The 25,545-nt window shown below is 36.5% G+C and overlaps 2 protein-coding genes across 19 annotated transcripts in view; one reads left to right on the forward strand and one right to left on the reverse strand.

Moving 5' to 3' along the window:
* KCNIP4 (potassium voltage-gated channel interacting protein 4) overlaps positions 1-9,533 on the forward strand; it is a 399,406-nt gene extending 389,873 nt beyond the window's left edge. For 11 of the 14 annotated variants that reach the window (XM_069014342.1, XM_069014346.1, XM_069014339.1 and 8 more), the window contains 4 exons: positions 840-944; positions 1,570-1,632; positions 4,710-4,806; positions 7,951-9,533. In XM_069014342.1, the coding sequence (XP_068870443.1) occupies positions 840-944; positions 1,570-1,632; positions 4,710-4,778 (237 nt within the window). In that variant the 3' untranslated portion in view covers positions 4,779-4,806; positions 7,951-9,533. The remainder of the gene's footprint in view (positions 1-839; positions 945-1,569; positions 1,633-4,709; positions 4,807-7,950) is intronic. The other 3 variants (XM_069014341.1, XM_069014340.1, XM_069014338.1) reach the window with 1 other exon arrangement.
* A 1,000-nt stretch (positions 9,534-10,533) lies between these two features.
* On the reverse strand, positions 10,534-22,105 carry PACRGL (parkin coregulated like). 5 transcript variants are annotated; one of them, XM_069012200.1, is made up of 10 exons: positions 21,850-22,105; positions 21,557-21,618; positions 20,465-20,645; positions 19,258-19,388; positions 17,663-17,730; positions 16,487-16,577; positions 15,175-15,309; positions 13,374-13,481; positions 12,339-12,419; positions 10,534-10,949 (listed from the first exon to the last, which is right to left on the reverse strand). In XM_069012200.1, the coding sequence occupies exons 3-10, from the start codon at positions 20,559-20,561 to the stop codon at positions 10,893-10,895; spliced, it is 768 nt and encodes a 255-aa protein (XP_068868301.1). In that variant the 5' UTR covers positions 20,562-20,645; positions 21,557-21,618; positions 21,850-22,105; the 3' UTR covers positions 10,534-10,892. The 5 variants fall into 5 exon arrangements, with proteins under 5 accessions (XP_068868301.1, XP_068868302.1, XP_068868305.1 ...); XM_069012201.1 differs by lacking the exon at positions 21,557-21,618; XM_069012204.1 differs by lacking the exon at positions 20,465-20,645 and having other exon boundaries at positions 21,850-22,103.
* Between the last annotated feature and the right edge of the window lie 3,440 nt (positions 22,106-25,545).

Here is a 25,545-nt window from a genome sequence, read left to right on the forward strand (position 1 = left end):
AAATGGTTGGCTTCAACCTATACAGTCCCTAGAATAGATTCATAGGATATTTGGACAAAAAAATGAATTAAGTATGTGGGCAATAATTGTTACTTATTTTATGAAACTACTTCTAATAATTTTTACTTGAAACAGAATTTATAAAGATTCCTACCTCTTTTATTCTGTAAGGATTCAAACATATACTTAAATTACAGTGGGACTAAATGAGTGCTTTCATCAAAATATATGGAGGGGTTTTTTTAAGTGGGATTTATGCAAATATATAAATTACACTTAAATTTTACACTTTTAGGAAACACTTCAGGATCATTATGAAAGGGTAATCTAAAGAATAATTTCTTAGCATACTGCAGATGACTTGTTTTTTGTAATTATTAAAATTTTCACAAGCCACTCAATAAAATTCAAAGACTTTGATATAAAAGGAGGACTCTGCATAAGTGCAGGTGTGTGCATGGGTGTTTTTGATTTTCTCTAGGGAAAACAAGTTTTAAGAAGCTGATGTGCTTTGGCCATTCACTTGCTGTTACAGAACTTATTTCCCTTTTAATTTTTATTCATAAGACATTGGGAGATTCTTCCCACAATCAATGAACTTTCACATATTAAAACCATTTGAAACTAAAATCATACATCTATGAAAGCTGAAATCAGATGCTAGAATTTCTAGGAATTAAGTAGTTCCTTTTTGAAGCTGTTCAGTCAAAAAATAACAGGTGAATTTCAAAATTTTATTCTAAAATGCAAATCCTAAAAATTATTTATGTGTTCTGAGTTAAAGCAGTGTCTACAATGCACATTACATTGCAGAAACATAAGTTTTTTTTCCTCTTCAGGAAATGCTTGATATCATGAAAGCAATATATGATATGATGGGGAAATGCACTTATCCTGTTCTCAAGGAAGATGCACCTAGACAACATGTGGAAACATTTTTCCAGGTAGATTGGGTAACATAGAAGTCAAAAAGACTGCTCTGTGAGCAGGTACAGAAAGATTTTCATTGCTATAACAGTTTTGCATATCCTTCCAATTCTGTAATCCTTTTTATTCTCTGTGGTTCCATCCCAAGTTTCTCAGATCTACTCATTACATCCTGGTTTTAACAAGCTCTTTAAGCATAGTCCAGTATATCACTTACTGTGACTTTTGGACTGGTTGTTCCTGGGCCGACATGTAACTGAAATGAATAATGAAAAGGACTTGTTTTACCCAGGAATTCAGGAGGATAAACATACTGTAGAGGTTTGACCCTGTGTGGATGCCAGGCACCCACCAAAGCCTCTCTCTCACTGCCCCCTCAACTGCACAGGGGAGAGGAAATATAGCAAAGGGTTCAAGAGAGTACATCTTTCCTGATGGGCTCAACCTTGGCCAGCAGGAGGTCTGTCCTGGAGCTGGCTGGCATTGGCTCTGCTGCACATGGGGGAAGCGAAGCCTCTGGCAGCTTCTTACAGAAGCCACCTCTGTAGCCCCCCTGCTACCAAAGCCTGGCCACACAAACTCAATTCCCATACATTCTTTTTTTTTTTTTTTTTTTTTTTTTTTTTTTTTTTTTTTTAACAGAAAATGGACAAAAACAAGGATGGAGTAGTTACCATAGACGAATTCATCGAGAGCTGCCAGAAAGTAAGTACTCAGTGTTAAGTACTGAACACGTATCTGTTGGTTATTTCTATCATAGCTCTACACAGACTTCTGGAGTGTCAGTGAGGGTGATCTGAATACCAGAGACAGCATTTTCCCGAGGTAGAGTATGTAGGTACACCATTACACAAAAACACCAAACAGTGTAAATCAATTTGTTTCCTGAATCTGCAGAAGAGCTGTTATATACAAGCTGTCACTGCTTATTAGAAAACTGTGCCAATATCCTTTCTCTCTTTAATAGTGTATTGCACTTGATAGGAAAAAGTTTCTTCACATTCAGCTAAATATTTATTTCTATCTTCTGCTCATGCTGGGGCATACAGTCCTGTCACAACTGGCCTATAATCAGGACAATAATAATATTGTCTGAAAATTTATCACCCGTGGGTGAGTTCCGCAGTGAGTTGTGATGTGCTTATAAGCAGTGAGGCCTTCTAAAAAGAGAGTGCAAGGGGCTTGCAAAGTGTTGGATGGCAAGAGTTAACACCAGACAAGTTTTCTCAAGGCAAGGCTGAGAACTGATTGTGATTATCAGCCACAAGCCTTTACACTACCCAGGTGGCTGTTAATTTCTTTCAACTGCTGTGGGTAGCTCTTGGCCTCTAGAGCCACGATAGAGAACCTCTGAAGGAGTTACAGCCTGTTTTCACTCCTTTGCTCTTCAGAAACCAGCTTATTCTCAGACCAGTATATGATATGAGGAAAGGTAAGATGCATTTTCATAAATTTAAGGAAATCCTGTTAATTTGACAAAAATTGTAAGAAAAAGAAACACGATAAAATAAGGATGACTAGCCTTTGGTATGATAAGAGGTTCATAGAACTGTAGAATCTGCTGAGCTGGAAGGGACCCATCAGGATCACAGAGTCCCACTCCTGGCTCTACACAGGACGCCCCAATAATCAAGGTTGTTGAGTGTAGTAAAGCATCACATTAGACCTAGTGAATACGATAGGCTTGATTACATTATGTAAATTGATACAGAAAATAAGCCTGACACTATTTGTTACAGTGAGAAATATAAGAAGCCGTAGTAGTGGTCTACTGATACCTTGCCCAGCAGACTGATTAATACAAAGCTGATGGAGACCAGCACTATAACCTTTGTTTATTGATTCTTACCTTCTATGTCAAGAATAGAGTAATAAAGAGACAGAAGATAACAAGACTGTCAAGATAAATGCATTTATTGAGTGATAGTTTTTTAACTATTTGGAATACGGAAATCTCTAGATGCTCAAAGATGCTCTAGAAGCAGTCTGTTTTTATATGCATCTGTAGCTATTCATTGGAGTTGCTCTTATGAGCACAGCTACTTAGTAAGTGAATCTTTGTTTGATTTTAATCCACTGATTTTGGGGGATGAAAGAGAGCCAAGAGCTCTGCTAACCATGGCTGTTCTGTGGATCCTTAGCAACGGGCACTGGGTAGTGTCTCATCTGTCAGCAGTGCTCTGTTGCACTGACCGTAGTTCCAGCTTGTCAGTCTTGTTCAGTACCAACAAAAGGCATTTGCTCTGCTAACTCTGTGTGATGATCAGAAACAGAGATGAGATTAATTTCCCAGCTGAGGTCTGTAGCATTCCGGAAGTTAAATGACACATTAATCTGCATATGACAGCAATTATGGTGATGGGCTGAGTGATTCATTTACAAAGAAAATTAATACCTTTAGTAAGGAATTGCCTGCTCCTTATCCAGTGCAATTCAGTTTCTCAAGTCTGTTAGATTTATTTTGTTTATTCTAAGTATTCAGAATACATGTGAGAGAGATGCTTTCTAAACTGCTAAATGATGGAGATACAATGAATGCTACAGAATGCTACAACTGTCATCATGCTGCTTATCTCACCTTCCCTTGCTTTTAACTTCAATGGTTTTTTTGATACAAAAAGTGTCCTGCTGCCTAAATTTTTGTCTCTCTGACAATTAAGAACTGTTTTTCTTTTAAGACTTCTGTGCTTCAAAGTGTGTAATTAATGTTTATATCGATATTTAGTTTTAGAAATGAGGTTTGGGGTTAGGATTCATAGAATCACAGAATACACTGAGCTGGAAGATCCATCAGGATCAATTCCAATTCCCGGCCCTGTGCAGGTCACCCCAAGAATCGCCCCAGGTGCCTGAGAGCATTGTCCAAATGCTTCCTGAACTCTGTCAGGGTTGGTGCTGTGACCACTTCCCTGGGGAGCCTGTTCCAGTGCCCAATCACCCTCTGGGTGAAGCGCTTTTTCCTAATATCCAACCTAAACCTCCCTTACGCAACTTCAGGCCGTTCTCTCAGGTCCTGTCACTGGTCACCGCAGAGAGGAGATCAGGGTCTGCCCCTCCACTTCCCCTCACGAGGAAGCTGTAACTGCAATGAGGTGTCCCCTCACTCTCCTCTTCTCAAGGCTGAACAGACCAAGTGACCTCGGCTGCTCCCCGTACAGCTTCCCCTCCAGAGCCTTTACCATCCTCATGGCCTCCTTTGAGTATTCTCTAATAGCTTTCTATCTTTCTTATATCATGGCACCCAAAACTGCAATTTTCAAGGTGAGGCCGCCCCAGTGCAGAGCAGAGTGGGACAATCCCCTCGCTTGCCTGGCTGGCAATGCTGTGCCTGATGCTCCCAGGACACTGGTAGCCCTCCTGGCTGCCAGGACACTGCTGACTCATGTTCATTTTTTCATTGACCAGGACACCCAGGTCCCTTTCCACACTGCTGCTCTCCAGCCTTGCATTCCCCAGTCTATACACACAAGCAGGATTGCCCCACACCAGGCACAGAATCCAGGACTGGCCCTTGTTAAACTCCGTATGGTTGGTGATTGCACATCTCCCTATTTTTTCCAGGTGTCTCTGCAGGGCCTCCCTAACCTTGAGTGAGTTGACAGCTCCTCCCAGTTTAGTGCTCTCCACAAAGTTAGTATTCCTTTGAGTCCTGCGTCCAGGTCATTAATGAAGATGAAGAGAACTGGTTGAGGATGAGCCCTGCAGGACCCTACTAGTGACTAGTCAATCAAAGTCCTTCAAGAAACTGAGTTCAGGAGTTAATTTGGCTTTGCTCTTTTCAGGATTATTTATTTTACAAAACAACATGGCTGCTGCTTTTAAAAGACAGCTGCAGGAAACCCTTTTCTTAACATCCTGATAGGTATGAGATCTAAAAAGGTAAGGTCTGAATCTTTAAATAGACCAAAAGTGTGTTCTGCCAGGGAAAGGCTGCAGGAGCCTTTCTTTGAAGGTTACCTCAGGCAAGATTTGCAGTCTCTGAGAACTGGCATTCCTCTGAGCTGGAAGCCAAATTAGTGAGTTGCAGAAGTACATCCCTTTTACTGCTGTTTTGCAATAACTAAAGGAAGTGTGGCATGCTTACTTTACAAGCAAGAAGGAACATGGCAAAACATCTTTGAACAGAGGTCGTACTTCAGGTTCCTGGGGTACATTCCTGAGATTTTTTTTGTGTAGCATCAAGAGGCTCTGGTGTGTTCTTAAACACTCATTTTACATGTGTGCACCTTTTTTTAAAATTGCGTTGTGCTGAGCACTTGTTTGGCACAACTATCAATGCAGCGGCACTGTACAGCCTGAGGTATACAGTTGGTTCAAGGCTCTTAATTCACAGTCCCACTGCAAAGAATGGCCTGTCCATTCAAAAAGTGTTAAAAGTTATGCAGGGAATTATAAAGCATTCAAGCTTTGAGCACTGTCTTCTCTGGCCACTGGGTAGAAAGATCTGAGTAGAACGGTGCTTCCCCTCATCCTTCCTCTATCTTAGGGAACGTGTATGACCTCATTTCCCTGCCCTCCCTATCCCACATGCGTTTGAATGTCAGTCTGCCATCCAGACTCCAGGATTCTTCCCGCTCCCACAGGAGAAATGGACGATGCTGCCCTAGACATGCCAGACTGTGTCTCAGAAAGCAGTGGCTGTTTGTCTGGCTTCATATAAATTACCTTAGAGTATATCTAGGTCCTGAGAAACAGTAGTGTGGCTACCTCAAGAGCTGGGCACGTCCCAATTCCTTACCTGCCTCCTTTCACTGCTTGGTGCTTGTGGAAAATCGTCTGGCATTGCTTCATATCTACAGCAGCACCATGAAGAACAGAGACAAGGACTAAGGGCATGCACAGGGCATAGGTGACTGTCAGGGGGAGTGACTTCTAGGTCCTTCTGAAAATGAGAAAAAGGCTTCTGGCACAAGTGTTTTCTGCAGGAGTAACCTTTTCCATATACAATGCTGATGGTCTGGGTTAGCCTGAAAACAGCAAAGAAACCATTTCAAACCTAAGAAAAACTGGCTTAAAGGTAGGTCAGATCTGCCAAAGTTCATTCATCCAGCTTTGTGCTTCATATGGACAATGCCTCATATGCACTAACACCTCCCTTTGTCTTGAGTTAGGAAGTGTTTAACAAATCTAAGATGAAAATCTGTGTAGAAAAATGTACTGAAAAAAGAGTCAAATGAAAAATATACACTTGCCAAGGAATTCCAATGCAAGCATCTGGGGGTTTTCTGGTTGTTTTATTTTTTTTTTTAATGGGAAAAAACGCTACATAACTCATCATGTTCTAAATATTATGACAAGTCTGTATTTTCTTGTGAAGACTCTTCCCATCTGACTGACTAAGGGAGTGGCATTGGAAGTCTTCTGTAAAGAAGCAGCCAACCTCAGAAATACGGAGTTGATTTTAGAAAACTACTAGTTTCATTCATGATAATACATATATAACAAAATTGGTAGGAAGTGTCAAAACACTTTGCAAATTCAGAGCGTGTTCTTTGCTTCACACATTTGCTGAGCGTAGTTGCCAGTGTATATACAAAAACATTTGTACTAATTATATGACAAATTACTTAAGTCAAACCGAACTTTAACCTTACAACAGTAACATTCACTGGTTCATTGATGTTTCAAAGCAATGAAGTGAGGAAGAATTTAACTTTCAGTAATTTAATATAATAGCTTTACTATACAGATTTTTTAAGCATTAGCTTATATAGTGTATTTTTTGAAATTCCATTATCACTGCTTCCCTAAGTTATTTTATTGTACAAAGTAGTGCGTAGATCATTCCTTACAGCAGCATCGTTTGAGATGACATACTGAATCAAAGATAAAAAACCCCACTGTGCATGTTTCATAACATAAATTAAGCTAATTACTCAGACCTGTCATTTTCTACAAAGCAAATCACCCACTAGACTGAAGAGTGAATAATTTAACTGGAAATTGATACTGAACATGTGTTACTGGAAGATTAATGTACAAAAATCTCACATACTTATCAGTAGTGAAGAATACTGTTGAGATAACCTTTCTAAGAAGTGTTTTTTTGAGGCACATCTTTCATGAAACATCCAAAAATAATTATTCAGTCTTTTTATTCACTAGAATTAAAGATGGCTATATTATCTCTGAAGAAAGTACTAAAGGGTAGGATCATTACATTGGAGACCAACAAATGCTAAATGGGCATGTAATAAACTCTTGTATTGTGTATATATATTGTTTTGTGCAAACAACTGCTGATCTAGAAATGCCAGCAAATATGGGCTATTGCAAGTAACTCTTCTATACACGGGAAGGTAAAGCTTACAAAGAAAAATAATTTTTGCTGACTGCTGTGCTGAGTGTTACCTACTGGTAAAACCTGGAGTAGAGAGTGATGCATCAGTATAATACAGAACTTGAAAGATTAATATTTTATTAAAAAATTACCTAATGCAAAGCAATCAGAAAGCAGAAGTAGCATTTAGAAGCAGTCACCATCTTTCAGTGTGAACACACAGAAAATCTCAACTGCGGAGCTGAAGAGTGTTGTGGTGATACTTGTCAAACTGACTGATTTTGGCTCGTGCAAAGGTGCACACTTCAGTCTATTTTTCTTAGAGTTATCCCTAACTATGCAGCAGAAGCCCTAGGATTGCAAAAAGGAACCTATGTACTACGCACAGGACTAGCAATTACATGTACAGGTTCACACTTGATACCACTATTCCATGATTATTTATTGTCTAAGTGTATTCTGTTATACTGAATATAAACTGATAACCTCAGAAATGTTCCAGATGTAATTTTCTCAACGTGCTATTGTATTCTTGACAGAGTAGTTTTAGTTTCATTAATATATAGAAAAACTTATATAAGCATGGATCCATTAACAGCCTTTTTCTGCTAACCATTTCTCCAAACCAGCTGAAAAAAATGTTGCAATTAACTAAAATGTTCTATCACATTTCAGTATAGATATATGCCAACTACATTTGTAACGGTGTATGATTTTTGGTTTTGTGTTGTCTTTTTTTACAGGATGAGAATATAATGCGATCCATGCAGCTCTTTGAAAATGTGATTTAATGAAGACATTAGGTCTACAACTAATGGAAAAATACAAGCTATTCTGCAACATTATCTAAAAAATTGATTTCCCACTTTATCATAAATAAAGTTACTCAGCTTTACACTGAGACATGTATTATGCAAGTAAATTTTTTATTATAAACTTCCCAACAAAAAATCCTTTCTAAATTATACAGTTTAGCACTTCAGCAGTGGCTACTTAGTTAACAGGATTGTTCTGAAAAATCAAGTTCTTACCACAAACGCAAACAAAATAGAACTGACATTATGCACCCTTATTATCATTCCAACCCCTAGTCAAAATAGAGAAAATCACAAGGAGATTAAATAAATATTCTTAGTTTTGCTACTCTTTTGTACTGGACTAAACTCCAGGTGTTGAAGCATATTTCTTAAATCTCTAGCTTCTGATTTATACAGAGGCATTACAATTTGTTTTCTTCTCATATTTCTACGGTGTAGTCCTCATTTTTGAATGATCTTTTGAGTTAAAATGCTATAATCAATGTGCAATGCACATCTTGCTACAACTGCCTTCCAACTTTGACTTGATTTTCTCTTCAGAAAAAACCCCAACAAACCCAAACATAACTAAACAGATAACTTGAGAGCAAGATGTTACAGAACAAAAAAAGAAAAAATTGCTTATAGGTATTTTTATTCCCTAAAAAATATGAATACGCTTCTATCAATCTCACCTAATAAATCTGTACTTAATTTATCATGACATGAATATCAGGAGTCCTACATACTGTATTTTTAATTCTTCTTGGATGTGTCTGCAAAATTCTTTGCCTAAAATTAAGGATCTTCTGACTTCTAATTTTTCATGAAGAAACTTTAACTGGATCCTAACACTGCTTTCCTAAGTATGTGTCCTTCTGCCTTTAATGAAGAGAAAGGCATGAACTTTTGAAACTGCCATCCCACTTTAGTGCTGAGAATGAACATCACTAAGTAGTAACATCTAAATGACTGCTAGAGAGGCTAACATCCATTTCAGCTTTTTGTAATACCTTTAACTATGAGACAGAACCAAGAAAACAATGAAAACTTTAGCTATATATCATCTATATGTGATAAATGCATTACATTTTTTAAGATCATTTCTTCATTAAGATTGGAGCTACTTAATTCTGAACCTAGAAAGATTCTTCTAAAAAAGTATGCATATAAAATATAACACTGCCCCTCCATCCATGTAATTTTTAAGATATATTGTCCACAGAGTCTATGCCAATACTTCAAAATAGGTGAAATGCTATCAGATAGGCCAACCTTCATTGTGACATTGCTGCAGAAAATGTGAAAGGGGATTAATGAAGTAGAAAGAAGGTTACAAGTATTCTTTTGTAAAAATAAATCAGGTATCTATTCTGGTGTAGAGATGGGATGTTAGAGGCACGCTGAAGGCTGCTCTGCTATCACCAGTGTAGGATAAGAGTAGTACAATACATGTACACCTGAAATCTGCTGTAGCATGTTTGTGTAAACTAAATGTGCACATTTTGTAAAAAAAAAAAAAAAATAAAGTAGACATGAAGAAAAAAAGGACCATGATCAATTTTTTGAGTTGTTAAATACCTGCTGGCAAAAATGCTTATTGAAGAAATAAAATTTTTTTAAAGCATAAATACATTTATCTTGACTTAGCACAGTTCTGATCTTGGCAGAGATTGGTCCTGAAGTGAATTTTAGTCAGGCTGTGGTAATTTTAAAAAAACTTCTGTAATTTCTTTCACATGAAAGACTTTTATTAATACTCTATGCATCAGCATCTTGTTATGACAAAAGACATCCTTTCCAACAACTTTAAATGCCAGAATTGAATATTCCTCAGGGGAAAACATTCTGTGCAAATTTTGTTACTCCAGTTAACTCTCCCTCACAGTGTACTCAAATAAAACATGACCCTGAATAGGGTCAAATTCAAATCTAATTTGAATCAAATTCAAATACATTCACAGACAAATGTTGTACCCTACAAAGCTTGACAGGTAAGCTGGCTTGTACACTCTTTTTGTTGTTTTTAACTCATATTTTTTATAGCTTCCACGTTCAGAAGCTTATTAACTTGTCTGGACCTGAATTCACAAGCAAGTCCCAAGCATATCTGTGACATTACTGAACTCAATGCAAAGGGAGCACAGTGTAAGTACTCCAAAGTTACATCCAGCTCCCATTCAGTAGGCCCAAAGTTAACAGAGACTAATGAGCTGAGCAAAACCTCTGCTGTGGCTCTGTGGAGCAACCTGATGCCACTGCACTGGATTCTCAAGAGCCTCTCCAGGCTCTCAAAACATCATGCTGAGAATGCACTGAGCAAGTTCAGCTATGCACCATATGCTGCCTGTTTACTGGGTTCAGCTTCACACCTTTAAAAGCTGACTCTGAAGAAGTCTGTGAGGGCTCACAGTTCTATGTCTACTCTAGTCCTGATGAATCTAAATGCATCCATCTCTCCTGTGTCAAAAAATAAGTTATATATTTCAAAAGCAACTATACATATACAATTTAGCACCAAATTAGATTTTATTTAAGTAATTACAACCAATTTATTTTGCATCACACAAATATACAAAACATATTAAGCACAGCAGATATATTAAATGAAATTGTAATTTAAAGTAAGATTCAATATCTACTCTGTCTTTGAAATAACAGCACATTAACCAATGTCATTGTTAAGCACAATGCATATGCAAATATACAAAGAGAAGTCTTCCATAATTACATATTCACAAACTGGTAAGAGTCCTGCTCTCCATCATACTGAAGAATTATTATTATTTTAAGAGAATGTACCATACCCCAAATAACTGTCAGTGATATTTGCAGACAGTTTCTTTCCTAACTTCACCTTACAGTACAAATCACTACAGTTTTCTTGTTCAAGAGTAGATAGAACTATAGGTTGGAATTTTAGATTTGATGATAGCCACAGTTGCCTGTTGAAGAAAACAAAACAAATTTAAACAAAATAAGGGGCACTAGCACTACATATGACAGTACTCATAGTCTCTACAAATTGCATAATTCACAACTTTTACATAGTTATCTTTGCTATTATCAAACAGTAGAAAACTAAAAAGTTAATCTTTGCTGAGAAATTTACTGTCAAAAGGGCTGAAAAAAATGAACTGAGAAAATTCACCATTGTGATAACTAATGCTGGAGAGTAAACATCCAAAAGAAGGGACATGTAAAATCATACCTAAAACTGGGCATAAATATAGACATGAAATAGTAAGGATTTTTAAGTAGAGGAGTGATGTTCTGGAAGGCACTTCCAACAAAAGTAAGAATCATATGCTTTATAACTAACTTATAAAATAAATTTGATAAATTAATTGGTTGGATTGTATAATATTGCTTTGTAACCACAATTTAGGAGTCTGTTTCCAGGTTTTTTTTGCTTTATCTTATTACTGTATTTTTAAAAGACATACAGGAAGACCTACTCACAAAACAGGTAAGACTACAAGAAATCAGGGGACTGACAGAAGAATTAGAGGTCAATGACTCACTGGATTAGTTACATTATTAAGACCTAAATTTTCAGAACATTAAGATGAGACATAATTTTCCTTGTCTTGTCTCACTTCATATAAATAAAAAACTCTCATCCTCCTTCATTTTTTGTAATGTTTTTCAAATCTGTAAGACAAACACTGCTACTGCTCTTAAATGAATATGAGCACACACACAAAAATGAAGAGGCACCTACTGATTATTTGGGCACCTACTGATTCAGGCACACAAGCTCGGTACTGGTAGGCCTGCATGTATGGTCCCTAATCTTCAGGTTATTGCTATTCTTTTCAAATAACCATTTAATATAACACATACAACTGTTCATAGGGTCAAGAAAGCAAGTATTTTCTCTTCTAGATGAACATCCAAGCCACTACTCCTCACTTTTTCTCCTTTTCTCTTTTGTGCACAATGTACAGCATAACATTTGGCAAAAGAACGTTCAACGGAAGAAACCTCTGCCATCTATTACTTAAAGCATCTTTTTGATTTATAGCCACTGCAGATCCAAACTCTGCATTAACCAGGGTGGGCTGGAATGTGAGTGTCAGATTCCCTCAGTAAATGGCATAAACAATAAGCTGTTAGTGGGAACAGCAGGCATCATCAATAACAGCAAAAAGTAACTTTTTACAAGAGTAAATCTTGTTGAGAAACATATTTAGTCCCAGAAAATGGAGCACCAAGCATGTATCCCAGCCCTACTGAAGCAGGAACATGGCAACAAAGCCAGAGATGAAAGTTCTTTTGGCAAAATTATATTCAAAAGTGCAGATTACTGAATAATCATCTGATCAACTCACCTTTCCACCATACTGCTCCAACTTTTGTAAAGCAACAGTAACTTTTTCTCTAAATTTCTTGTCCATTAATCTCTTTAAAAGCTATTGGAAAGGTAAAATAAAAAGGTTTGTTGCACAATATAGTACAGCATATGCAAAGAGGCAATAATAACCTATTTTGTTACTTTATTCCACTTTACCTTTGCAAAATTAAAGCCACAAAGAAACATTACTTTATAACTTGCAGCTGATGTCAAAGTATGGAACGCAATAAAAGCAAATGGAATAAAAAGTTAACTAAAGATAAACTTAAATTCAAAGAAAACTGATCTGTTAGCCAACAAAAATATTTCTTTTTCTTTTAGTGAACAAATTTGAAAGAAATATCCACCTTTAAAAAGTCATGAAAAGTTGTCCACATGAAAAGTTAACTTTTTTTATGTGCATTGAAAGAGATTTGTTGTAGTGGAAATACTTCAAAAAAACATGCTGTAGTTTCTCTCTTTTGTATTGGATGTCAAAAAAGGTCCTTTTATTTTGCTGTAAAAGTGCACTTTGCAAGCAGGTTGAAAAAAAACATGAAAAGCCTGTCTTACAGAGGAAGGATGTCCTCAGAATGACTTGGCATAAAAGTACTTCTCATAATCCCACTCAAAGCTTATTTAATGAAAACTTCCTTGTGCAGAATTCCCATCTGAAAGAAGTGGGAATATTTGCTTCTATTAATGCATAGAAGCGTTCATGGTTTTGTTAAAATACTCAGACTTAAAAACTCATTTTGCAATAAATTTTCCTCCAAAACAAAACATCTGGATGTTTTATTAAATAGAGAGAAGACTTCCATTATTCTCCAGTTTACATTAACAACAGTTTTTGGACCTTGCTAGAACTTTGTAAGTCACCATACTATAGGAATGAAGGAGTCACACAGGGGACCATATGAAATAATGTTTTTCATGGAACTGCTGAGTTCTGCACCGTATCTGTGCAGATATTATAGTAAACAAGAGTGCCATTAAAATACAAATGATTTTTATTACAACATTAAAAACTTACATTTGTGAGTAGAAGCTTAAGATGATCATTAAGAGATGGGCCCACAAGAGCACTCAGTTGCACTAAAGCATCCAATCCTCTTTCAAATACTTCGTCATCTGCATGGGCCTTCAGAAGGGGCAGAAAGAAAGAAAATCCTGTGAGTAATATTCAGACTAACACACAATTTTTTCTAAACTGCAATGTCTGCATTATGATTGTATGGAGTAGTTTTAAACATAAAAACTACTGTGCGTATATACTAATACTGACTGACTATTACTATCTAGAGGCCATGTTTAAAGCCAGAGTATATTTCTGAAGTGAAAAACAAAAGCACCCATGAAATGTCCCCAGAACCCTTGCATTTCTTCTGAGAAAACTAATAATTTACTATTGATGAAATTAAAAAATTGGCATGCAGAATATCTTGCTACACTGGCAATTTCAGTATTTCACTGCATATTAGAAATAACCTTCCAAATGCTGCTATGTCGAAATTGAGAGAAACCATTTTAGTTGCAAATGTAATGAATTCTAGGTAATTTCTATGTAATTCATAATGATAACTTTCTTTGTTGGAGAAACAGAGGAGCCAATAACCTTCTGCCTCAATTAATTTAGTTCCTTGCCAACTACACCTTTGTCACCTGCCAGCAATTATCAGGCTCTTATCTACTTCTACAATTCTTTGTCATCTTTACTGCTCCCATGGAACCCAACTTCTCTAATGGTTTAGTTATCTTGCTTTTCCTTTAGCAGAGAAATAGACTCATAAAAATTTATTGTGGTCTCATATTAAATTTTAAGTTTGTTTAAACAACTGTTTTTCCTCTCCAGCATCTGGGCCCTGAACATGTTCTTTTCAACTATAAATCATTGACTGCTTATGCAGTAGAAGGTTTAACAAGACTTAATACCAAAACAGTGCAACAATAAAAACTATCAGATGAGCAACATTAATTGGAGAACTATAAATCTAATTTTGTCTTCAAGCTTAACCAAAGACAGTGATAACATACAATTCTAAACTTCTGTTGCATCTCTGATTTGAGATCACAATTAATCTTCAAACTTCAAGCCATCTCTGTTAAATCAGGACTGAAACACAGCTAGATAAAAAGGACAGACACTTACTGAACCAGAAAACGGCTCTCAAAGACATGAAAAAGATCCAAAAGAGATAACCTCTCAATATCTCATTTTATTTTCTGATGGCGTAGAAGAGTTAAAAATATTTTAAAAATTAGGAATATGACCTCAAACACTTTAAATGTATTCTTCCCTTTTCCTCACAGACATATTCTGGAGATGGTGCTGTGCAGGGCTGGGAGTTAGACCCAATGATCCTTGTGGGTTCCTTCCAACTCCGCTTATTCTGTGATTCTCTTTTACCTTTGTAGCATGTTTTGAATTGTTACATGTAATAGATGAGTATTTATTCCTGAATATCCATTTTACTTCACCTCGTTTTTATTTTTTCGATGTTATTGTGTGGACATATAAAAAAGCCCACCACAAATACATATTTTTATTTCTGCTTATATTAAAACCTTTAATAGAACAGTTTCATAAAATTTTCCCATAGCTACTGTTATGTAGTTATACAAGAAGTTGCCCATCTGAATTTATATTTAGAGACGTATTTAGCTAATAAACTAAGGTAGGGTTAACAACAGAAAGAGAAACCATTCCTACCCCCCCAAACCAAAAGCCCATGCAATAGATTCATTACATTAATATTATCCATGTATTTCTCACCAGCAGATGAAAAAAAGAAAAACAAACCCATTAAAATCTCTGCATGAAGAGCAAGACATACCAATGAAGCCTTTAAGACTGGAACTAGACGAGGCAACAAGGGAATAGCTTTTTCAGCAGCACCTTCAACCAGAAGTAATTCTTTAAAACCCTCCTTGGAAACAAAAGTATAGGGATGTTTTGTCTCTCTTAGTCCCTGTTGCAAATGTAAAACATGATTTTCTTAATAGTGAGCCTTCTTTTACACAAAAACGTTTTAAAAGTTCCACATAGCAGCAAGATAATGATTAGATTTTGTCAGATCAGTTCAAAACATAAAGTACACTAACTCCACCATGTGGAGCCACTGGGTACAACTCTGCACACAGAATATTCTAATTAATTTTTCTTTTAGAACATTGAATATTAAAACTCACATTATGAATACTGCCAATTCGATCAATATTTGTACTTCACTACCTTTAATCTAACAATCCAAGGTATTTTTTCAATGAGACCATGAACTAGAACAGGCCATGTTTGTAAAGGGGTTTTGTACCCTGAAGAAAAAAAAGAATAGAAAGTGAACTATGGAAGGAAAGACACCCCACACCACTGTAGACAGTACAAAGATGCACTTCTGGCAAAGGCCTGACTGGAAAAACTCAAAGATTTAAAGCCCTGTGGCTGAAGCCTTTTTTCTTAACATAATAGAAGCTTTATGTTACTTTAGGAATTGACAGTTTTGTTTAATCTTAAAAGAAAACAAAGGAAAGAAAGAAAAAAAGAAAGGAAAAATAGAAGCAAAGAAGAAAAAAACAGAAAAAGAGAGAAATAAAATAAAAATTTTAAAAGCCACCTTAGTGTATGCACTTTATTCTACCTGCAACATTGGATTCAGCCATTGGATCACATTTATTTAGACACCTGAAATATTTTTGGTGATAAATGTCACGGATGGTTCTGAGAAAACAGAAGCCTCAACCTAATGTATAGTATTTCTCTTCCAGTTATTTACACTGTACTATTTCAGTCTATTGAGGAGAGCATTCTTATTTCACAAGGTAGGCTTTCATACAAAAATAAGCAAAACAATTGAGTTTACAAAAGATCTTCAAAACCACAAATTTCATTCAACAGCTGGGAATCTGAGATGCAGTCTTGCATTTGATCAGTATTATGAAGATTAAACAGCTCTACCTAGCTCTCCCAGAATGCTCTAATTAAACTACAAATAGCAATGTTCTTGACCATTTTCATTCATACAAGTGGGTTTGGTTTTTTTTATATTTCCCTAGTAGCTAAGCCTAAATTAGCTAGTTTAGATTGTTTAAAAATGACATTTGCCATTAGGAAATGGTTGTGTGCTTAATGTTACAAGAAATTGAGTTTACCTCTGCCAATGTTATAAGGAGAGGATCAAAGGGAACAGTTTCAGGAAGGCAGTCCCACTGCAGTTTGTGCTTTACTGATCCATGCACTAACCTATATAAAGAAAAAAGTTTTAACAAATTAACATATACATAATTTATTGCTAAGACTATTTGCTTTAAATGTATCACCAATTAGTTTGTTGTATTACTACATTGTACACACAATCACAATACATACTGCTCTCCTCTGGGAAATCACAGGATCACAGAATCAACTAAGTTGGCAAAGATCTCTGTGATCATTGAGTCCAACCTGTGTATATGTATAATGGTTGAATGCAATTATAATAAATTCCCAAAATATGGCAGTTTTCAAAATTCCACTCCTAATCACATAGAAATCAGAAAACAGAAGTTGCAAAAATTATAGATGCCTCTCATACCAGCACAGAAGATATTCCTTTTGCAAAGTTACTTATTTTGGTACATATATCAAGAAACATTTTCCTCAAATAGCAATTGGTAAGGGAAATCAGTTGAAACTGAAAAAGATCATATTGGAATTTACTATTTACTCCTAAGACACAAATAAATGTATTAATGTATTAATACTATGTATTAATGATTATTTTATACAAGTATATACATGTACATTTTATTAATGATGACTTATATTTTTGTAAAGTAATTCTGCATCCATGTGACAAAACACTAGAGTATTTATTGTCTAGGCATATATATAACTAAGTAACTTAAAATACCCTAAACTATTACTTAGAAGTAGTTTTGTTAATATTTGATATTATTGAAAACTACAGAATAGAAATATTCAATAAAATGTTGTCATACTACTAACTTCAGATAAAAAAGGCTGTGAAATGTTTACTTACTAAAATGACACTAGAGAAGTAAACACATTTACCTGAAGAAATTGTTTGTGAAAGAGGTTTAGGAAACCAAGTGTGCACATACTTAACTATTCTTTAAAAATGTAGCTTTGATATTAATACAACATAAAAAAGAACCAAAATGAGACCATTTCAAATGCATGGCAAGTTGCTTTCTGCTCTGGGAAGAGTTAAGTATTAGAAATTTTTCCAGAAATTAATGGAATCAAACAACCTAACTAAAAAATGAAACATGAAGAGATGTATTTCATAATATATTTAGTAAAAATAAAAACCCAATCCAACACACCTGCACGGAATGCCACCTCTAGCATATGTAGCAGCAAATGCAGTTGATGGTTGAGAATAAGGACCAAACTGTGAGGACAGAAAAAAAAGCATTATTTATTCATAACAGTAATGTTTTAAAGCTATTATGAATATGTTAAAACTGAAGCTTACCAAAACCTGAACTTAATCATGTGATTCTAAAACAAATCAATAAAAGAACTGCAGCTATGGGGTGGAAAACATAAGTGAGACACTTATGAGAAAACAGCTTCTAAGACTCATCTGGCTGGGGAGTTGTTAAAATATATAAAAATGTAGAATCAGTGGTCTCCTGATGGAATAGCTTTATTTTTCTATTTTTTCTTGTAAATGGTAATATTAAAGTTTTACAGGTTCTCTCCTTAGCAGATCAAGGACTCCCACTTACCTGAAGCTCTTGTTGCTATATTGGAAACATACAGAAAGCACGTTTACTGCAATTCCATCTTGATCTGAGTACAGACAGAAGTGTATGGTGGCAAGATGTGGGAGAAACACCAAATATTGGGCAAGATGGTGGGAGGGCACTGGAAATGCACAGGGAGGTTCACACTGGGTGAGAATCTAGGAAGGACACTGGACAAGGACACTGGAGAAGGACACTAGGACCTTCATGCAAGGAAAGGCTGAGAAAAATTGGTTTTTATCATATACATGCTTCTTATGCATATGAACTATTATATTTACTAGCATGATCATCCAATGCTGCTTTCCAGATTATACATATTATCACAAAACATTCAGAAGGAAATACCATGAAATCTCAATTTTTGTCTTTTGAGTGTTTAAACCTCCATTATGATTAGTAGAATTCTGTTCATGGCTTAATTTCAGTCATTGTGCTACTTGCAAAGAGATTTCAAGTAAAAAAGATTCCCAAATTGAAGTATTCAGCCTCTGTTTATCAGTGAAGTACTTCTGCATTTAATTCACTTTCCAAAAAGCCTGTGGCATTACTAATTGTCCAAATTATATGGCCCAGTGGTGAATATATTCATGCATTCAATGCTAGTTCTCCAGGCACGTGACTTCCATAAAATAGACAACGTCTTTCATTACTATTCTCCCAAGAGCACAAACTTTTCCTGAAGCATTACATAGTCACAGTAACTGTGAATTTCAAATAATGCTCACCAGCAATTAATTTTCCAGATTTTATGAAGCCTTGAATACCTTCAATATGCCACCTGATTCTTGGTTTCATTGCACAATTGAAATAAGTTTCTCTAAAGGAGCAGGTGCCAAAGTTTAGACGTATAAGGAAAAGAACAACAATCCTTTTTAATGTTTAGCTCTAAGTCTCTTTCTAGGGCAATAGTACATAGAGAATAACAGTTACCATCCAAGCCACAATTGTACCAAAATACATTTTTATAAAAATGTATATACAATGTTATACTTCAGGTATTTGAGCTTAGAAGATAAGGAATGTATGATTAATAACGGAAGTTTAATTTCTATTAAAAAAATAGGACCAGAAGAAGCATGTCCTGCATGCCATTTCATAGAGTAAGGAAAATTCTTCAAACCACAGATGGATTTTGACCAAACAAAACCACCATCACCTATACATACCGGATCAATAGTTTTAGGATTCAGCTTGTCACTAGGCTTTGGCTGTGATTCTGGAAAACATGTCTTGCTTTTCTGTGCTGCAGTCTTTGTTTTTATTTGGATGCCTGATGACATTCTTAGAACATTGCTTCCTACGAAAAAAATTATTAAAATAATTCTCATTCCTATATGAGAGAATATCAAGGGTTAGAATCCCCAGACTCAAAGACTGACATGAACAAACAATCAAGTAAGTCTGAGTAAGTGCACTAGGAAACAAATGCTTATTCTTATATATTGGACACAGTGCATGGAATAATTGTAATAGTCTTGTTACTCCATTTTTCAAATGCACACATTTCCCAACCTGCTCCTCTTTACTTGTGTTCTTTGAGACCTGCAGCTAAAGTGAATTAGATACAGTCTGCTTTTCAGGCAGCCTACAGAAATCCAAACAGCAGTACAGGGCTCTGCAGAAGAGCCCAGAGTCAAAGAGGGTTGGGTGCAGTTACATCAGAAGAAAGCAACCATTTGAGGAGTGTCCAGGATGAAGGAATGAAGCTAGTACATTCAGGACACAAACTCCAAACCACAATCAATAAGAGATGAGAATAGAAATGTAAGCCAGCAAAGAAAAAACACAGAAAATGAATTCCAATTTTAATAATAAGAATGAAAGTACTTTTTTAAAAAGAGTGCAAAAATAACTTTGTCTACATCCTTAAATACTGATTTAAGTACACTTATCTTCTATAAGGCAATGTGCCAGCTACACATCACTGCATATGTATGTAATTGGGCTAAAGTGTCCCTAATAAAAATAATAGTTCTCTTCCTATTTAACATACCAAGTCTGATACTATGCTGAATAATATCAATTATCCCAAGATTTCAAATATTAATAAAATTATAAAGAGTGAAAATGCTAGTTTTGAATATTATTAGTGTTCAGTAGTTTTTGCTGTGGTATATTCTGCATGGAAAAAAAACAATTTAGTAAATAAGGAATTAAATTCCAATAGTGAAAAAGAAATTACACTATATAGAGATGAAAATAACAGGAAGATAAACATGGAAACAAACATTGCCTCAGGGATGAGCAGAGTGCTTGCTATCCAGCCATCACCCTTGATGACACCTGCCTTTTTCAAAAACATGATTAAATGCCAAATACTGAGATCAGGATGAATCAGAGAGACAGACTTTTTTGGCCATGCTACTTTCTTACCCTCAGCTCTACCAGCTACCATGCAGTCCTTGTATAGCTTGGCTATTTTAATTCGTCTCTCCAAACAGGATTTCCAGTCAGGTACCTTTCTCATCATCTACATTATGAAATCTTTAGGATTGCTTCTGTTTCTGATAAGTGATAAGGTCCCAGCACATGTGTAGATATGCTGTCTTTATGACTTGTGGAAATAATTAAATGTTGTGAAAAAATGATTAGCAAATTAGCTAAAATACAAAGCAAAACTAAAACTGAAAGTTTAAATTCATACTTCTTGACTGATGATTTAATCAGAACTAGTGATTCAAATCAGTTCACCTACTGTACATATTTTTTTCTCTTTCCTACCATTTCCAGAATGTGGCCTGTCCCCACTGAAAGTCTTTTTAAAAGAACTAATATACCACAATTAGACAATTAAGCCTCTTCAGAACACACAAAAACTTAAATGACACTTATGGGAACTATTCTGTTTGTAAAATGGAATCAAATGAAAAACATTAATATAGAAAGAAATCTACTGATTTTGTATGTCCATTTATTATCACAAAATTCTAATCACATTAGAGTTAGAAGACAGATTTTTAACTGTCAGAAAAGTAAGAATCAAGATCGTTTCATACTATAAAAACACCAGGTAAGTTCTTGACAGTAGCAGCACATATCACAAAATACTGCTGTCAGTGTCAGCCTTTGAAATGTACAATTGCTCATAATACAGTCAGCCTGCTAATACCTACATAAACATTTTTCTCAGAAAAGTATTTAGAAGTAATTCAGGTGTATTTAATCTTCTCTATTTTCCAAGTAATCAAGATACATGCTAAGGTACGTTAAGTTTTAACTAATGACAAAATCCAGAAAAGTCAGTGGTTGTACCATGAGAGAAAGTAAACAAAAAGTGTGACAATAAGCAGGAACAACGTCAGCCTTTTGGTACAAAGTAAAATAGGAGTAATGAACAGTGATAATGGTTTTGTAAAAATACAACTGGGACAACATGCCAATGTACTGGCAGGGAAGGAGGTACTACTGAGCAGACAAAGACCTTTTCATAAGGAGGTCCCACTCTCCAGAGATGAAAGCTCTTACACGTAGTGAGGAGCTGGAAGGGTCACACGTGTTTGCAGAGCGATCAGACGGCTGAAGCACGGCTGTGAATCAAACAAGCGACATACGAGGTTTGATACAGAAGTGACCCATCTACTGGCAGATGACAGACTTCAAATAAAGGAGCGACACTTTAAACAGAAATAGGAAAAACGCTTTTAAGCGACATCTTTCAAAGGAGGAAAAGTGCAGCCTGCAGTTCGGGTTCTAGAAGTCACTTAAAGGCGGGCAGAATGGAAGTCAGTAGGATTTGAAAGGCGAGGTTGCTCCCTTACCCTGCGGAGTGTCAACTCTCCCAGAGTGCAGAAGCAGAAACAGATGAGGAGCTTCGAACACCGTCACCGCCGAGAGGTTCAGGCAGCGAAGCTCCGGCGAGTTCCCGCAGAGCCACCGGCCCAACCCTCAGGAGCCCCGTGGGACACCCAGGGGCCCCGCGGGACCACGAGGGGCCGCCCCGCTCCCCTCGGCCCCTCTCCCGTCCCCCGGCTCCGCTCCCTGGGCACGCCGGGATCCGGGCAGCGCCGGCACCGCTCCCCTCGGCCCCTCTCCCGTCCCCCGGCTCCGCTCCCTGGGCACGCCGGGATCCGGGCAGCGCCGGCACCGCTCCCCTCGGCCCCTCTCCCGTCCCCCGGCTCCGCTCCCTGGGCACGCCGGGATCCGGGCAGCGCCGGCACCGCTCCCCTCGGCCCCTCCGCACCGCAGACGCTTCCTGCCGGTTGCCAGGGTAACTACGGGCCGCCGGCAGCCCAAACTTCCTCCGTGCTTGCTGCAGACAGAGCGACAAGAAGACTAAAAGGCCTAAAAGATCGTGGTTTGTTGTTGTTGTTGTTTTTTATTTTTCAGCCTAACTTGTATGCTGTGATTAGAATGAGAACGGTGAATTTTCAGGTGACATCTCCACTCAGTTTTAGCCACTTTTTAAATACCTTCTCTGCTATACAATCCGCTCATACAATACTGAAAGGTCCATTGGAAGCACAGCATCACATCTGAATGTGGTAAATGAGCTTTTGGGTAAAAGGCTACTTTTTAACTTGACCACGAGAGTGCTTTCATGCTTTCTTCAAGAGATGTGTATATTCTTTCACGCACACAAAAATAAATCTTCAAGCAAATTGTTTCCTTGGTTTGCTTAAATTGTGTGGGATACAAGCTCTCCACCATTGCATTCTTTTTCACTTCTGTCATTTCTACTGCAGAACTGGATGTGGATAAGAGAGACTATTTTCCTGATTTTCCACAGGAAAAAAATTGCACTGACGGTGAAAAGTAGTTGTAGACTATTTTTTAAAATGCCATTGGTGTTTTGGGCAATGCAGGCATTTCATAATTGCTTTTATCCCACATAAATACTTTATATCTGCCAATAATGGGGAGTCAAAAGTGAGGACTTTTGCAGAATTAAAATCGGGCTGCGTAATTGAGTGCTGTTGAAATGCATTAGTGCAACATACCATTTGGAAATAAAGAAAGAAAAAAAATCTATAAATAATATTGGAGAAGCGAAGATTTCTATTTTTTTAAGTGTTGTTAGTTAAACTCAAGAGACATTATAGTACTTTAACAGAATTTTTTTACTGTTCCACAATACTGAAGGCAGTAGAAAAATGGATGTCTTTTTATCTGAAAATGTTATGGATTGATAAATGATCTCAGAAAAAATCCAATATTTGAAAAGCAGACCATGAAAATCTTTGAAAATCACACTGAAAAATGCAAAGCAGCCTGATCATTTCCAGGATGAGAAAAAAAATCTGCTTTTCTTTTGAGCAAGGTTTATTTTTAGTTCAGTGTTTTAGTATCATTTTATACATGTATGTGCTGTAGCTGTTTTGTGAGTACAGAGCAGACCACAGCTGTGGAAGAAAGTAGTAGTACAATTCCTAAGTCAGTAGGAGGTATGAACTGCTGCGTAGCATGAAGCAAAACCCCACTGATCAGCTCCGTGGAGTCAGCAGCTCCCACTGAGTTCACGGAGGCACAGGAACGACTGGGTTGTAAAAGGACAAGGAAGTCTCCAGTCTCTGTGAAAGAGCAGTGCTTAGTACAGAGTCCAATCATTTTCCTGAGAAATGCAAAATAAGAGAGTATCACGATCCTGCAGTGTGTATGTACCACGGGGGGGTCCTGCTGTTCTTGGGGTGTTGAATGTATGGCAAGGCTCAGCCACCTGAGTGAGAGCAGGCAACCCGGTATTTTGGGTGGGCTTGGTCCTCTTGTGTGGGAGCCTAACTCTCCCACGTGGGAGAAATACAGACTAAAATGATCCTAAATTCCTGGAGTAGGGTAGGATGAAACTGTATCCTTATCTATATTTTTCTAACTTGCATGAAATTTTAAGAGTTAGGAAAAGAGAACTCCTAAGGTTAAACGCAAATTCAGTCCCTTCTGATTCCTACAGTATGATCTTAAAATGGTTTTTATTACACTTGTCCTATGCATTTGCAGATCCCCTGCTCCCTGAGTAGCTTCTTCATTATCATAACTGCCCTTGGATTGTCTCACTTAATACAGACATTGGGAATATGGGTCAAAATGCTTGTAATAAAACATATTTGTTTAAAATAAAATGCTTTTCATTCTGTGTCTTACTGGTTTTGGTAGTTTTAATAGGAACTAGTCTGTGACATTTTAAACATATTTGGTGGATGGACAATTTAGGAGGGAAAATACTGTATGATCACAGTATGGATCAACAAAACATGATGAATTTTAGCATTTGTTCATTGTGATGATACCGGTTCGTAATGTTAAATATGGTAGCATGAGCCACTGTATGCTTGTGTAGCATTAGCTCCAGCTATGAGTTTCTTCATTATGTATTTTTAGTTTGTTTAATTTAACTGCCATAAACCTTCCTAAAGGTTTGAAAATAAGCAAAGAAAAAACATTAATAATTTCCAATGAGTATTTATAATGAAAAGAAACTTATATGTTTGTGTGTTCAGTTGAGCATATAGAATACAAAAATGAAAGTTAACTCAGCATTGATTACTTACTTTTCCATAACAATACTCAACCAATTTAAATAGAACCAATGATTAATTAATTATCTATAACTGCTGATAAAACCAATATGCAATTTGACTTCTTTTTTTTAATTAGTCACAATTAAATAGTTAATTACTGAGGGGGAGGAGAATTCACCAATGCCAAATGAATTCTGAGGCTTATGAAATAAAAACTAAGGCTTATTGGAATATGGCTAATTGAAAGAACATAAACCAGTCACATGTTAGATCTTTTTGTCTGAGCATATTTATACCTTTGTTAAGCTAATTCATTTGGCATGGTTTAGACTTGGCATGTTGCCAGAGCCAGTTGTGAAATTGTGGGGAGGATATTTCTTGACAAGTGCAGGCTTTTGAATGTGGAAGGAAGTAGATACTTTAATTTTTGTCATAATTTAATTAATTTGCATTGTCAACATTTTCCTCTCTGTTTTAGCAGCTTTTCTGTTAGACAGTAAGTGGTTTATGCTGATTTGTTCGCTATTTTTTTACTAAATACAAGAAGGAGATTAACAATAGACTTAAAAATTGACTAATTTTACATTTTACTAGAGTCTTAAATGTTTATCTAATAATACACAAACATATATTTTCATTTGAGATTATTTTAGAAGCTTATAAACCAAGTGCAATATTAACCACAGTTGGGGGCTGACAACTTGCAACCTAGTAAGAACAGTAAAAGAACAAAACATGTTTCCTCTATGTATATGGTAATTCCTTTCATTTCTCCAGAAACTCTGAAAAGTTAGAAATTCTCACTGGTCTTTCAAAAAAGTTTAAAACTGAATTCTAGGAGTGTGTTACTTAGATAGTCTTCAAATACCATTCCACAAAGCTTTTATCCTGACTTGACCACTTGGCAGTGCTTTATAAATAGTGCTCTCTAAAAGAGGAGTTACGGTGTTTGGCAATAAACGTGAGCTACAGAACAGATTGTTGACACCTAATTGTAGTTTT

The sequence above is a fragment of the Aphelocoma coerulescens genome, chromosome 4 (genome assembly GCF_041296385.1).
Source record: "Aphelocoma coerulescens isolate FSJ_1873_10779 chromosome 4, UR_Acoe_1.0, whole genome shotgun sequence".
Classification (NCBI taxonomy): Eukaryota; Metazoa; Chordata; class Aves; order Passeriformes; family Corvidae; genus Aphelocoma; species Aphelocoma coerulescens.

Coding starts and splice junctions, on each gene's coding strand:
- PACRGL (XM_069012201.1), bottom strand. CDS start 20,561: ATGATGAGAAAGGTACCTGACTGGAAATCCTGTTTGGAGAGACGAATT. Junction 15,310..16,486: donor TCCTTATAACATTGGCAGAG/GTAAACTCAATT, acceptor CATTTGCAACAG/GGACTAAGAGAGACAAAACA. Junction 12,420..13,373: donor TTAAGCTTCTACTCACAAAT/GTAAGTTTTTAA, acceptor CCTTTCCAATAG/CTTTTAAAGAGATTAATGGA.